This window comes from Rhinoraja longicauda, chromosome 9 (assembly GCF_053455715.1).
Source record: "Rhinoraja longicauda isolate Sanriku21f chromosome 9, sRhiLon1.1, whole genome shotgun sequence".
Lineage (NCBI taxonomy): Eukaryota > Metazoa > Chordata > Chondrichthyes > Rajiformes > Arhynchobatidae > Rhinoraja > Rhinoraja longicauda.
Window position 1 is genome coordinate 6,175,533 of NC_135961.1, and position 12,999 is coordinate 6,188,531.

Consider the following 12,999-nt stretch of genomic DNA (forward strand, 5'->3'; position numbering starts at 1 on the left):
CTCATCCTTCTAAATTCCAGTGTATGCAAACCTAGTCGCTCCAGTCTTTCAACATATGATAGTCCCGCCATTCCGGGCAGGACAGGTGTTTCTTCTCCTGCTGTTGTAGGTGGAAAGTACCTGGGAAGGGGGTGGTTTGGGTGGGAAGGCATGAGTGAACCAAGGAGATGTGGAGGGAGCGGTCCATGGACAGGGTTCCTCTGGTCCTCACCTTTCACCCCTCCAGCCTCCACATCCGACACGTTACCTTCCGACATTTCCGTTACCTCCTGTGTGACCCCACCACAAATCACTTCTTCCCATCTCCACTCCTTTCCACTTTCTGCTGGGACGGCACTCTTTGCAACTCCTTAGAAGAATGAGGAAGGCCTTGATTGAAACTTATAAGGTCTTTGGTGCTTTTGAATCTCTGAATATTTTTATGTTAGATAAATTCTTGATAAGCAAGGTGATGAAACATCAATCTACGTGGACTGGAATGTGAAATTGCGGTCACTATCAGAGCAGCTGTGATTTTTATGTCGGAAGGAACTGCATACACCGACGATAGACACAAAACGCTGGACAGAGAGCATCTCTGGAGAGAAGGAATGGGTCACGTTTTGGGTTCAAGACTGAGAGGCAGGGGAGAGGGAGACAGAGATATGGAAGGTTGAGGTGTGAAAACACAAATCAAAGGGGACGATGCTCAAGGAAATGTAGAATGGTACTTTGTTAGCTATGGGAAGGTGACAACGAGCATCCAATCAGTAATATTTAATCAGAAGGACAATACAACTAGTCGGAGAACTAAGATGAGGGAAGGATATTCTTGCCCTCAATAACAAGAATATCCTTCCTCAAATTTGGAGACCAAAACTGACTGCACACAGTACTCCAGGTGCGGTCTCACTAGGGCCCTGTACAACTGCAGAAGGACCTCTTTGCTCCTATAATCAACTCCTCTTGTTATGAAGGCCAACATTCCATTGGCTTTCTTCACTGCCTGCGATATAACTCCAACGTAGTCACCTGTGAATGTGGCATTGAACCACAAACAATGGAACACCCGCTGAAATGTCCTCAACTGGTAAACCAAGCTGCCGATCTCGCTGCCTACAATGAAGATGCCGAGAAGTGTGTTCAGCTCTGGCTTGTGATGTGGTCTCAATAAGAAGAACCTGCATGTTGGAAACCGGTTCCAAGGAGGTTCTTACTACTCATTGTTTTTGACCAGAGTTATGGTGACCTGAGGGCATTAGCAAGGACCTACCAGAAAGATGAACTGATTAAAAACAAAGTAGTTGATGAATTTAGAAAGATATGAATAGTATTTTTTAATGTCAGACACAATCTGGACGTTTATTGTATTATTCACATCAGCTTTATTCTCCCGATTGTTCTTAGTGCATGCAATGTTTGACATATTTCTCCTCACAAGCATGTGTTGTTTGTGGCAAGTGAAAGTCGCTTTGATGTACCGAGGCAAGGATGGATGGGCCTATGGCACAGAGAGAGGTCATCGTGGTTGGGGGGAGGTAACTTACTGTATTGTGAAGTACAAGCACTTACAAGAAAATTGTATTCCTGGAAGCTAGTTTAGTGTTTTGGGCAACTTATGTTTGTTTAAGACTGATTAATGTTCTTGTGGGGGTCTGGTGTTGTTATAATAATAATAATAATAATATATTTATTTTATATAGCGCCTTAACACATGCACAAAGCGCTTTACAAATACAATTAACATAGAAACAAACAGACAAACAGACAAACTATCCTGACGGAAAAGCGGCGAATAATCAACACCAGCGTCCTCTCACGTCAGGGTCCGGCAGTAGACATTAAAGAACACAAGACACACAGATACAATTTTTTACACAAAACAGCCATCACAGTGATTGCTCTAGGCATACCCTCACTGTGATGGAAGGCAAAGTCTTATCTCCTCCTCGTTCTTCTCCCGTGGCGCCACGAGGTGATCGAGGCTCCCAATCCCTTGAAGCCCCCACCGGGCGATGGAAAGTCCCAGGGTCGAGCCGAGCAGGCCGATGAAAGTTCTGAGCCCCCACCGGGCGATGGAAAATGCCGCGGCCGAGCCACGCAGGGCGATGAGAGTCCTGAGCCCCCACCGGGCGATGTAAAGTGCTGCGGCCGGGCCACGCAGGGCGATGAAGGGCCTGGGGGTGGGTTGATCGTACCTCGTGCTTCGGGGCGGTCGAAGCTGCTGCGGCTGGAGCTCCCAAAAGCCGGTCGCCAGCCAGGGACCTGCGAACTCCCGATGTTGCGGTCTGCAGGGCCCACGGCCGAAGCCTCCGAGATGGTAAGTCCAGGCCCTGCGACCGGAGTCTTCGAGGTCGATCCCAGCTGGAGGCCGCCGACTCCACGATGTTAGGCCGTAGCGCGAACGGAGATACGACACGGTAAAGGTCGCATCTCCGTTGAGGAGGAGATTTTAAAAAAAGGTTTCCCCCAACCCCCCCACCACCCCCCTACATACACAGAGTTAAAAATAAAACAAAGCGTACATTTAACATCAACATTGACTAAAAAACACAACAAAAAAACGGAGAGACTGCCGGTGAGCCGCAGCTGCAGAACACAGCCACGCACCAGCTGCTATGGTGTTTAATGGGCGACCTACAAATGGCCATAAAAACCCTGCTGAGAATCACAGTCTGATGCATCAGTGGGGTATGCCAATAATCCCTCCAGTTTCTGTGACCTGTCACCTCTGCTGGCTACAAAAGTCCTTTCTATGTTAAGTGTAGGAAACAAAATGCTGGAGTAACTCAGCAGGTCAGGCAGCATCTAGGAGAGAGGGAATGGGTGACGTTTCGGGTCGAGACTGAGGAAGGGTCTCGACCCGAAACGTCAACCATTCCCTCTCTCCTGAGATGCTGCCTGACCTGCTGAGTTACTCCAGCATTTTGTGATCCCTTTCTATTTTACGGTCAGTAGGAGATAAAAGTAGTAGAATTTGGATGGGCAGGCAGAGAGGGAGAGGCATAAATTCGAGTTCTATCAGCATAATGGTCCTCCACGCTATAAGCATTCCACGTTAGGACTTTTAATTTACAGTTTGCAATTTAGTGGCATTGAGAGTAGTTTTCAAGAATGTGATGGCACAGCTAATCTGGCTCAATCTAGCCCATTTTAGGAATTCACTGGAAGCCAAGCAGCTTTTCAATATTTACAGGTCGCAACGTAGAATTTACAGTGCGGAATAGTTTGTTTTATCCAACTCAGCGGGTCAGGCAGCATCTCTGGAGAAAAGGTATTGGTGACGTTTTGGTTGAGACCTATTCCTTCTCTCCATCGATGCTGTCTGTCCCGCTGAGTTGCTCCAGCTTTTTGTGTCTATCTTCGGTTTAAACCAGCACCTGCAGTTCCTTCTTACACATCCACTGTTCAATCCAACTGATATCACCTGGTGTTTATGCACATGAGGCTCCAATGTCCAATCCAACATATCCATAGAACCAGAACCAGGTTCTCGACCGTAGAACCAGCCAATCCCCATCGACCAACACTCTCCTCCGCCTCGCAGAGCTGGTTCTTACCCTCAACAACTTCTCCTTTGACTCCTCCCACTTCCTCCAAACCAGAGGCGTAGCTATGGGCACTCGCATGGGCCCTAGCTACGCCTGCCTCTTTGTTGGGTACGTCGAACAATCCCTGTTCCAGACGTACACTGGCCCTATCCCCGAACTCTACCTCCGCTACATCGACGACTGCATTGGTGCTACCTCTTGCACCCATGCAGAACTCACTGACTTCATACACTTCACCTCCAATTTCCATCCTGCCCTTAAATATACCTGGACTATCTCCGACATCTCCCTCCCGTTTCTGGACCTCACCATCTCCATCACAGGAGACAGACTAGTGACGGACATTTACTATAAACCCACTGACTCGCACAGCTATCTGGACTACACTTCTTCCCACCCGGTCCCCTGAAAAAGTCTATCCCCTACTCCCAATTCCTCCGTCTACGCCGCATCTGCGCCCGGGATGAGATGTTTCACACTAGAGCTTCCGAGATGTCCTCGTTCTTCAGAAAACGGGACTTCCCCTCCTCCATTATAGATGAGGCTCTCACTAGGGTCCCTTCTACATCCCGCAGCTCCGCTCTTGCTCCCCCTCCCCCCACTCGCAACAAGGACAGAATCCCCCTCGTTCTCACCTTCCACCCCATCAGCCAGCGGATCCAACATATCATCCACCAACATTTCCGTCACCTACAACGGGACCTCACCACTGGCCATATCTTCCCATCCCCTCCCCTCTCTGCGTTCTGCAGAGACCGTTCCCTCCGTAACTCCCTGGTCCACTCGTCCCTGCCTACCCAAACCACCCCAACCCCGGGCACTTTCCCCTGCAACCGCACGAGATGCAACACCTGTCCCTTTACCTCCCCCCTCAACTCCATCCAAGGACCCAAACAGTCTTTCCAGGTGAAACAAAGGTTCACCTGCACCTCCTCCAACCTCATCTATTGCATCCGCTGCTCCAGATGTCAACTTATTTACATCGGCGAAACCAAGCGCAGGCTCGGCGATCACTTCGCTGAACACCTGCGCTCGGTCCGCATTAACCAAACTGATCTCCCGGTGGCCGAGCACTTCAACTCCCCCTCCCATTCCCAGTCTGACCTTTCTGTCATGGGCCTCCTCCAGTGCCATAGTGAGGCCCACCGGAAATTGGAGGAACAGCACCTCATATTTCGCCTGGGCAGTTTGCAGCCCGGTGGTATGGACATCGACTTCTCCAACTTTAGATAGTTCCCCTGTCCCTCTCTTCCCCTCCCCCTTCCCAGATCTCCCTCTATCTTCCTGTCTCCACCTACATCCTTCCTTTGTCCCGCCCCCCTGACATCAGTCTGAAGAAGGGACTCGACCTGAAACGTCACCCATTCCTTCTCTCCCGAGATGCTGCCTGACCTGCTGAGTTACTCCAGCATTTTGTGAATAAATCAACATATCCATTTATTGTTTCTGCACATGTTTTTTTTAAAAATCTAATTCACTTCAAAGGCATGTTAAAAGCATCTTTTGACAGGATTCCATGTTCAAACTATTCTCCGGGATGAAGATTTAACTCCTGAATTCCTGACTGGATTTATTGTATTCATTAATAATTTTCTGTTACTTGTCGTACCTAGTTTAGAACACCCCACAAATACTTTTCTAACAAATACCTGACGAAGCATCTTCATAACCTAAAACACCTTTATTAGACCTAATCAAAGGTCCCATGTCCATTAACATTTTATGATCACATCAGACTCTCACGTTTGATGTTATGTTGTGAGCAATGTTTGTACTATCTCCAATGCTCACATTGTTACCTGGAGAACAGAGATGAACTGTGGACCATGGGCAATGTAAGAGATTGCATGCACACTGTCCACTATTTATTTTCTGCAACCTAACAAAATGGGCAAAATTTAATTTCAGTAGCGATGCAGATAGCTGCCCTTTACCTATTCCTACTACAATTAATTTAACCCACAGTTTCAAAAAATAATTTTGCTCTCATTGAACAATATGTGAAAAACCAAGTTGGATGCGTTTCCCAAATTGAATGGCGGTGCTGGCTCGAAGGGCCAAATGGCCTCCTCCTGCACCTATTGTCTATTGTCTATTGTCTCATATCTCCTCCCTTGACTCCATCCAGGGACCCCGACAGCCCTTTCAGGTTAATCATGTAACTTATTTAACCTCATCTACTGCATCCGATGTTCTCGATGCGGACTCCTGTATATCGGTGAGAACAAACGTAGACTCGGCAACCGTTTTGCTGAATACACAGTCTGTCGAGGCCTAAGGGATCTCCCAGTCGCTAACCATTTCAACTCCCCTTCCCATTCCCAAACTGACCTCTCCGCCCTGAAACTCCTCCATTGCCAGAGTATGCGGCACGGTAGCGCAGCGGTAGAGTTGCTGCTTTACAGCGAATGCAGCGCCGGAGACTCAGGTTCGATCCTGACTACGGGTGCTGCACTCTAAGGAGTTTGTACGTTCTCCCCGTGACCTGCGTGGGTTTTCTCCGAGATCTTCGGTTTCCTGCCACACTCCAAAGACGTACAGGTATGTAGGTTAATTGGCTGGGTAAATGTAAAAATTGTCCCTAGTGGGTGTAGGATAGTGTTAATGTACGGGGATCGCTGGGCGGCACGGACTTGGTGGGCCGAAAAGGCCTGTTTCCGGCTGTATATATATAGACAATAGGTGCAGGAGTAGGCCATTCAGCCCTTCGAGCCAGCACCGCCATTCAATGCGATCATGGCTGATCACTCTCAATCAGTACCCCGTTCCTGCCTTCTCCCCATACCCCCTCACTCCGCTATCCTTAAGAGCTCTATCCAGCTCTCTCTTGAAAGTATCCAACGAACTGGCCTCCACTGCCTTCTGAGGCAGAGAATTCCACACCTTCACCACTTTCTGACTGAAAAAGTTCTTCCTCATCTCCGTTCTAAATGGCCTACCCCTTATTCTTAAACTGTGGCCCCTTGTTCTGGACTCCCCCAACATTGGGAACATGTTTCCTGCCTCTAATGTGTCCAATCCCCTAATTATCTTATACGTTTCAATAAGATCCCCCCTCATCCTTCTAAATTCCAGTGTATACAAGCCCAATCGCTCCAGCCTTTCAACATACGACAGTCCCGCCATTCCGGGAATTAACCTAGTGAACCTACGCTGCACGCCCTCCATAGCAAGAATATCCTTCCTCAAATTTGGAGACCAAAACTGCACACAGTACTCCAGGTGCGGTCTCACCAGGGCCCGGTACAACTGTAGAAGGACCTCTTTGCTCCTATACTCAACTCCTCTTGTTACGAAGGCCAACATTCCATTGGCTTTCTTCACTGCCTGCTGTACCTGCATGCTTCCTTTCATTGACTGATGCACTAGGACACCCAGATCTCGTTGAACTCCCCCTCCTCCTAACTTGACACCATTCAGATAATAATCTGCCTTTCTATTCTTACTTCCAAGTGAATAACCTCACACTTATCTACATTAAACTGCATCTGCCATGTATCCGCCCACTCACACAACCTGTCCAAGTCACCCTGCAGCCTTATTGCATCTTCCTCACAATTCACACTACCCCCCAGCTTAGTATCATCTGCAAATTTGCTAATGGTACTTTTAATCCCTTCGTCTAAGTCATTAATGTATATTAATGTATATGATATGATATGATATGACATGCAAATTGGAAGAACAGCACCTCGTATTTTGCTTGGGTAGCTTACAACTACATATATGGTATACATATTGCATTCTCTAACTTTAAGTAACTTTCTCTTACACTCCCCTCCCCTCCCCCTTTCCTCCACCCTAATCATTTGAACAGTTTCAAAGTTCACCGCATTGTATCCCACTTGAGATCACACCTTCCCGAACAATCATGTTATTTACCTGTTGACAAGAAAAAAAATTGTTACCTCATGCAACTTGCTTCGCCAATTCATTTTTATTTCTGGCGCCAGTTTCTTTCAATCTGAAAGAAATTTAACGAAAAGGAAGTTCAATGTATTTAATGATAGTGTACGGCACAATAAAATCTACTTCCTTATCATTCCTTAAGTCTCCATCAACACGAAGTCAACATTTTTGATTATATAATGATTATATAATAAATGTCAACTTATTTACATCGGCGTAACCAAGCGCAGGCTCGGCGATCGCTTCGCTCAACACCTGCGCTCAGTCCGCGCTGGCCAAACTGGTCTCCCGGTGGCCGAGCACTTCAACTCCCCCTCCCATTCCCAGTCTGACCTTTCTGTCATGGGCCTCCTCCAGTGCCATAGTGAGGCCCACCGGAAATTGGAGGAACAGCACCTCATATTTCGCCTGGGCAGCTTGCTGCCCAGTGGTATGAACATCGACTTCTCCAACTTTAGATTGTCCCTCTCTTCCCCTCCCCCTTCCCAGATCTCCCACTCTCTTCCTGTCTCCACCTATATCCTGAAGTCTGAAGAAGGGTCTCGACCCGAAACGTCACCCATTCCTTCTCTCCCAAGATGCTGCCTGACCTGCTGAGTTACTCCAGCATTTTGTGAAATAAATACCTTCGATTTGTACCAGCATCTGCAGTTATTTTCTTACATTCCCACTTCTACGCTCAGTACCCTGTCTGATGAAGGCCTTCTTGACTGCCCTATCTACTGTGACGCCACTTTCATGGAACTATGTATCTGCACACCTAGACCTCTTTCTGCTCCACGACACTCCTCAGCCCTGCCATTCACTGTGAAGGTCCTGCCTTTGTTTAACAACCCAAAATGCAACATCTCACACTTGCCTGCATTAAACTCGATTAACCATTCCTCAGCCCATTTGCCCAACTGATCCAGCAACTTCAAGTAGCCCTTGCTTTCCCTCTCTCTCCATCCCCTCCCCCTCCAACCAGTCTGACTGTCTCCGACTACATTTTATCTCTGTACCGCCCACTCCCCTGACATCAGTCTGAAGAAGGGTATCGACCCAAAATCACCCATTCCTTCTATCCAGAGAAGCTGCCTGTCCCGCTGAGTTACTCCAGCACTTTGTACCTAGCTGCATTGTCAATGTTACGCTCCAATAAAAACGTCATGACCCTCCCTCTGCTTTCAACTTTCCAAAGGAAAAGATAACTCCCCATCTCCCTGGTCAACTCAATCATATCCACCAACAGTTACTCAATTTTTGGCAGCATCTTCTCACGCAATCACAATAAATGCAAGACCTCAGATGTCCAAACAGCCGAACATGCAGGGACACAAACACGTATTCGGGGATATCATTGTACTTCTTCTAATCGTGTGTACTGCATTCCACACTCTCTTCTATACTCAACAAAAAGGTGACCACTTTGTATCACGGTGGCGCAGCGGTAGAGTTGCCGCCTTACAGCGAATGCAGCGCCGGAGACTCAGGTTCGATCCCGACTACGGGCGCCGTCTGTACGGAGTTTGTACGTTCTCCCCATGACCTGCGTGGGTTTTCCACCGAGATCTTCGGTTTCCTCCCACACTCCAAAGACGTACAAGTATGTAGGTTAATAGACTGGGTAATATGTAAAAATTCTCCCTAGTGTGTGTAGGATAGTGTTAATGTGCGGGGATCGCTGGGCGGCGCGGACCCGGTGGGCCGAAGGGCCTGTTTCCGCGCTGTATCTCTAAATCTAAATCTAAAAATCTTTTTTTTTTTAAATCTCCACCCAATCCACAAGAGAGACCCTGAACTTCTGGATAGTTGTCATATTAATTTTCAATCCTATTCCCATTTTGTTTTCTCGATCTGAAATAAAGACAAAGAATGCTTGAATGGGCAGCAGGTCAGAGAGACACAGAGTTTAGTTTAGTTTAGGGATTCAGCATGGATACAGACCCATCAGCCCTCCGAGTCCACGTTGACCATCAACCACATGTTGATTTATTCACAAAATGCTGGAGTAACTCAGCAGGTCAGGCAGCATCTCGGGAGAGAAGGAATGGGTGACGTTTCGGGTCGAGACCCTTCTTCAGACTGATGTCAGGGGGGCGGGACAAAGGAAGGATATAGGTGGAGACAGGAAGATAGAGGGAGATCTGGGAAGGGGGAGGGGAAGAGAGGGACAGGGGAGCTATCTGAAGTTGGAGAAGTCGACGTTCATACCACCGGGCTGCAAACTGCCCAGGCGAAATATGAGGTGCTGCTCCTCCAATTTCCGGCGGGCCTCACTATGGCACTGGAGGAGGCCAATGACAGAGAGGTCAGACTGGGAATGGGAGGGGGAGTTAAAGTGCTGGGCCACCGGGAGATCAGTTGCGTTAATGCGGACCGAGCGCAGGTGTTCAGTGAAGCGATCGCCGAGCCTGCGCTTGGTTTCGCCGATATAAATAAGTTGACATCTAGAGCAGCGGATGCAATAGATGAGGTTGGAGGAGGTGCAGGTGAACCTCTGTCTCACCTGGAAAGACTGTTTGGTTACTCTACAACCACATGTTGACACTGGTTCTCATCCCATTTTCTATGCTCCATTTTCTCATTCACCCCCTACACATTGGTAGCAATTTTACAGGGGCCATTTAGTTTACAAATCTGCACATCATTGGGATGTGGAAGGAAACCAAAGCACCCGGGGGGTCCATACGGTCAGTGGGAGCTTAGTTTAGTTTAGCTTAGCGATACAGCGCGGAAACAGGCCCTTCAGCCCACCGAGTCCGTGCCGACCAGCGAACCCCGCACATTAACCTGATCCTGCACACACTAGGAACAATTTTCATTTCTACCAAGCTAATTAACCTACTCTTTGGAGTGTGGGAGGAAATTGATCTCAGAGAAAACCCACGCGTTCACGGGGAGAACGTACAAACTACGTACAGACATGCACCCATAGTCAGGATTGAACCAGGGTCTCTGGCAAGGCAAGGCTCTGGTAGGCAGTAGCTCTACCGCTACGCCACCGCGCCAGCGCCCGAGGTCAGTTTCGAATCGGTGTCTCTGGTGCTGTAAGGCAGCAGCTCCACCAGCTGTGCCATGGTGCCACGGTGCCACAGTGCCACGGTGCCAGGGTGCCACGGTGCCACGGTGCCACGGTGCCACCCTGACAGTTTCAGGCAGCATCTGTGAGGAGACAAAAACGGAGTTAACTTCTCAGCTTGGGGAATTTACATCAGGTCCAGCATTGGAATACTGGAACTACCAATTCTGATTCACCTGGTTCACCAACTATAAAGTTATCTATTTTTGTCTTCTCACAGATGCTGCCTGATCAGCTGGGTATTTAACATGAGAAATAGTAGTCGTCGGAATAGGCCATTCAGCATCTTGGACCTGCTCCACCATTCAATGTTTGTGGTTGATCATCTGCCTCAACAGTAATTCCTGCTCTTTCTCTTTATTCCTTGATTGTTGCAGTATCCACAAATCCCTTGATCTCTAATTTGAATGCAATCCATGGTGGAGCCTCCATAGCAGTTGCCAGTTCAAAGACTCTATGTGCGACAACTATCGAAAGAAAGGCCATGTTGCATCAGCATGCAGTGCACCATCACAGGACAAAGCAAAACAAGAGGCTCGACAAAACCAAACACGTGGGATTAATAACCTCGAAGAACAGTCAGAGAGTAATGAACTTGGACTGTACGGCATCTACACTACGAATGGTGGGTCGGGAAAGGAAGACTTTCAGACAAAGGTCAAAGTGAACAATCAATACACTATTGATATTGATATATTGATATTGATATATTGATACTGCTGCTGAATGCACAATTGTATACACTGGAATTTAGAAGGATGAGAGGAGATCTTATCGAAACGTATAGGATTATTAAGGGGTTGGACACGTTAGAGGCAGGAAACATGTTCCCAATGTTGGGGGAGTCCAGAACAAGGGGCCACAGTTTAAGAATAAGGGGTAGGCCATTTAGAACTGAGATGAGGAAAAACTTTTTCAGTCAGAGAGTTGTGAATCTGTGGAATTCTCTGCCTCAGAAGGCAGTGGAGGCCAATTCTCTGAATGCATTCAAGAGAGAGCTAGATAGAGCGCTTCAGGATAGCGGAGTCAGGGGGTATGGGGAGAAGGCAGGAACGGGGTACTGATTGAGAATGATCAGCCATGATCACATTGTATGGCGGTGCTGCCTCGAAGGGCCGAATGGCCTCCTCCTGCACCTATAGTCTATTGTCTATTGTCTATTATAAGCAAAGACCGATGAATCCAAGTTTAGCAATCTCAGAAACAAACATTCACAAAGCCTCCACCGCATTTCAAAGAAGAGAATTCCAATGGTTCACCACCCTTTGAGCGAAGGTTTCAGTGAGGCCTCTTCTTATTCTGAGGTAGACACAAGATGCTGGAGTAACTCAGCGGGTCAGGCAGCATCTCTGGAGAGAAGGAATGGGTGACGTTCTTATTCGTCTGACCTCTAAAGAATGAAGGCCTGGTCTACTTGATCTCTTCCGATATGACATACCTGCTTTCTCAGGAGGCAGCCTGGTGAATTGTTTGCTGCATTCCCTCTATCGCAAGCACATCCTTTATCAGGTAAAAAAGGCCAAATTGTGCATTTTCTTTTATTTTGCAATTCAAGCTGTTTTTCTGTCTCACCTTTCCTTTCAAGAAACGCAAAGATTACAAAGGCCTAAAATATCAATCAAAAAAATTAAACGCTGGTAAAATCCGTTGGTCAGGCGAAATCTTTCGAAGTGGAAACAGTTAACATTTTGGGTAAAGCACAAAATGCTGGAGTAACTCAGTGGGCCTCGGCGGCAGTAGGGTTTAGAGATACAGCGCGGAATCAGGCCCTTCGGCCCACCGGGTCCGCGCTGACCAGCGATCCCCGCACATCAGTACTATCCTATACCCTCTAGGGAAAATTTGTACATATATTACATTTACCAAGCCTATTAACCTACAAACCTGTACGGCTTTGGAGTGTGGGAGGAATCCGAAGATCTTGGAGAAAACCCATGCAGGTCACGGGGAGAACGTACAAACTCCGTACAGACAGCGCCCGTAGTTACGATCGAACCCGGGCCTCCGGCGCTGCATTCGCTGTAAGGCAGCAACTCTACCGCTGCGCCAACTTGATCGCGGTCGATGAGCTTGAGGGGATGGGAAGACAAGGGGGCTGCCGTGAGGGACGGTGGGAGAACAAAGGGAGACTTGGTGTGGGGGGAGGGGGGGGGGAGGCTCTAGTTTAGTATCCTCTGCCCAGGGGATAAGTCTGTGTTTGTTTGTTTGTCCGTTTGTTCCGGTGAAGGCGCTGTGCACACGGCAGCCAGACAACAGTCACTTGTCCTTTTCATTTTGTTTTCACTTTTAATTTCAAGTTTTCGTTTTACCTTGTGTGTTGTGGCTGTCGGCAGAACAATTTCCCCTCCGGGGATAAATAAAGTTTAATCGTATCGTGTCGTACGCAGCATCTGTGGAGAGAATGGACAGGTGACATTTTGGGTTGAGATCCTTCTTCAGGCTGATTTTTAACGGAAGGGAGAGCTAGAAAAGTGGTGGGGGCAGGACTGAACGTAACAA

General features: G+C 47.9%; 1 protein-coding gene across 1 annotated transcript in view; it reads right to left on the minus strand.

Moving 5' to 3' along the window:
- The window catches only part of LOC144596450 (uncharacterized), a 97,548-nt gene that overhangs the window by 10,731 nt on the left and 73,818 nt on the right, over window positions 1-12,999 (minus strand). The window contains exon 8 of the mRNA XM_078404717.1: window positions 7,439-7,494. Coding sequence (XP_078260843.1) covers window positions 7,468-7,494 — 27 coding nt within the window. The 3' untranslated portion in view covers window positions 7,439-7,467. The remainder of the gene's footprint in view (window positions 1-7,438; window positions 7,495-12,999) is intronic.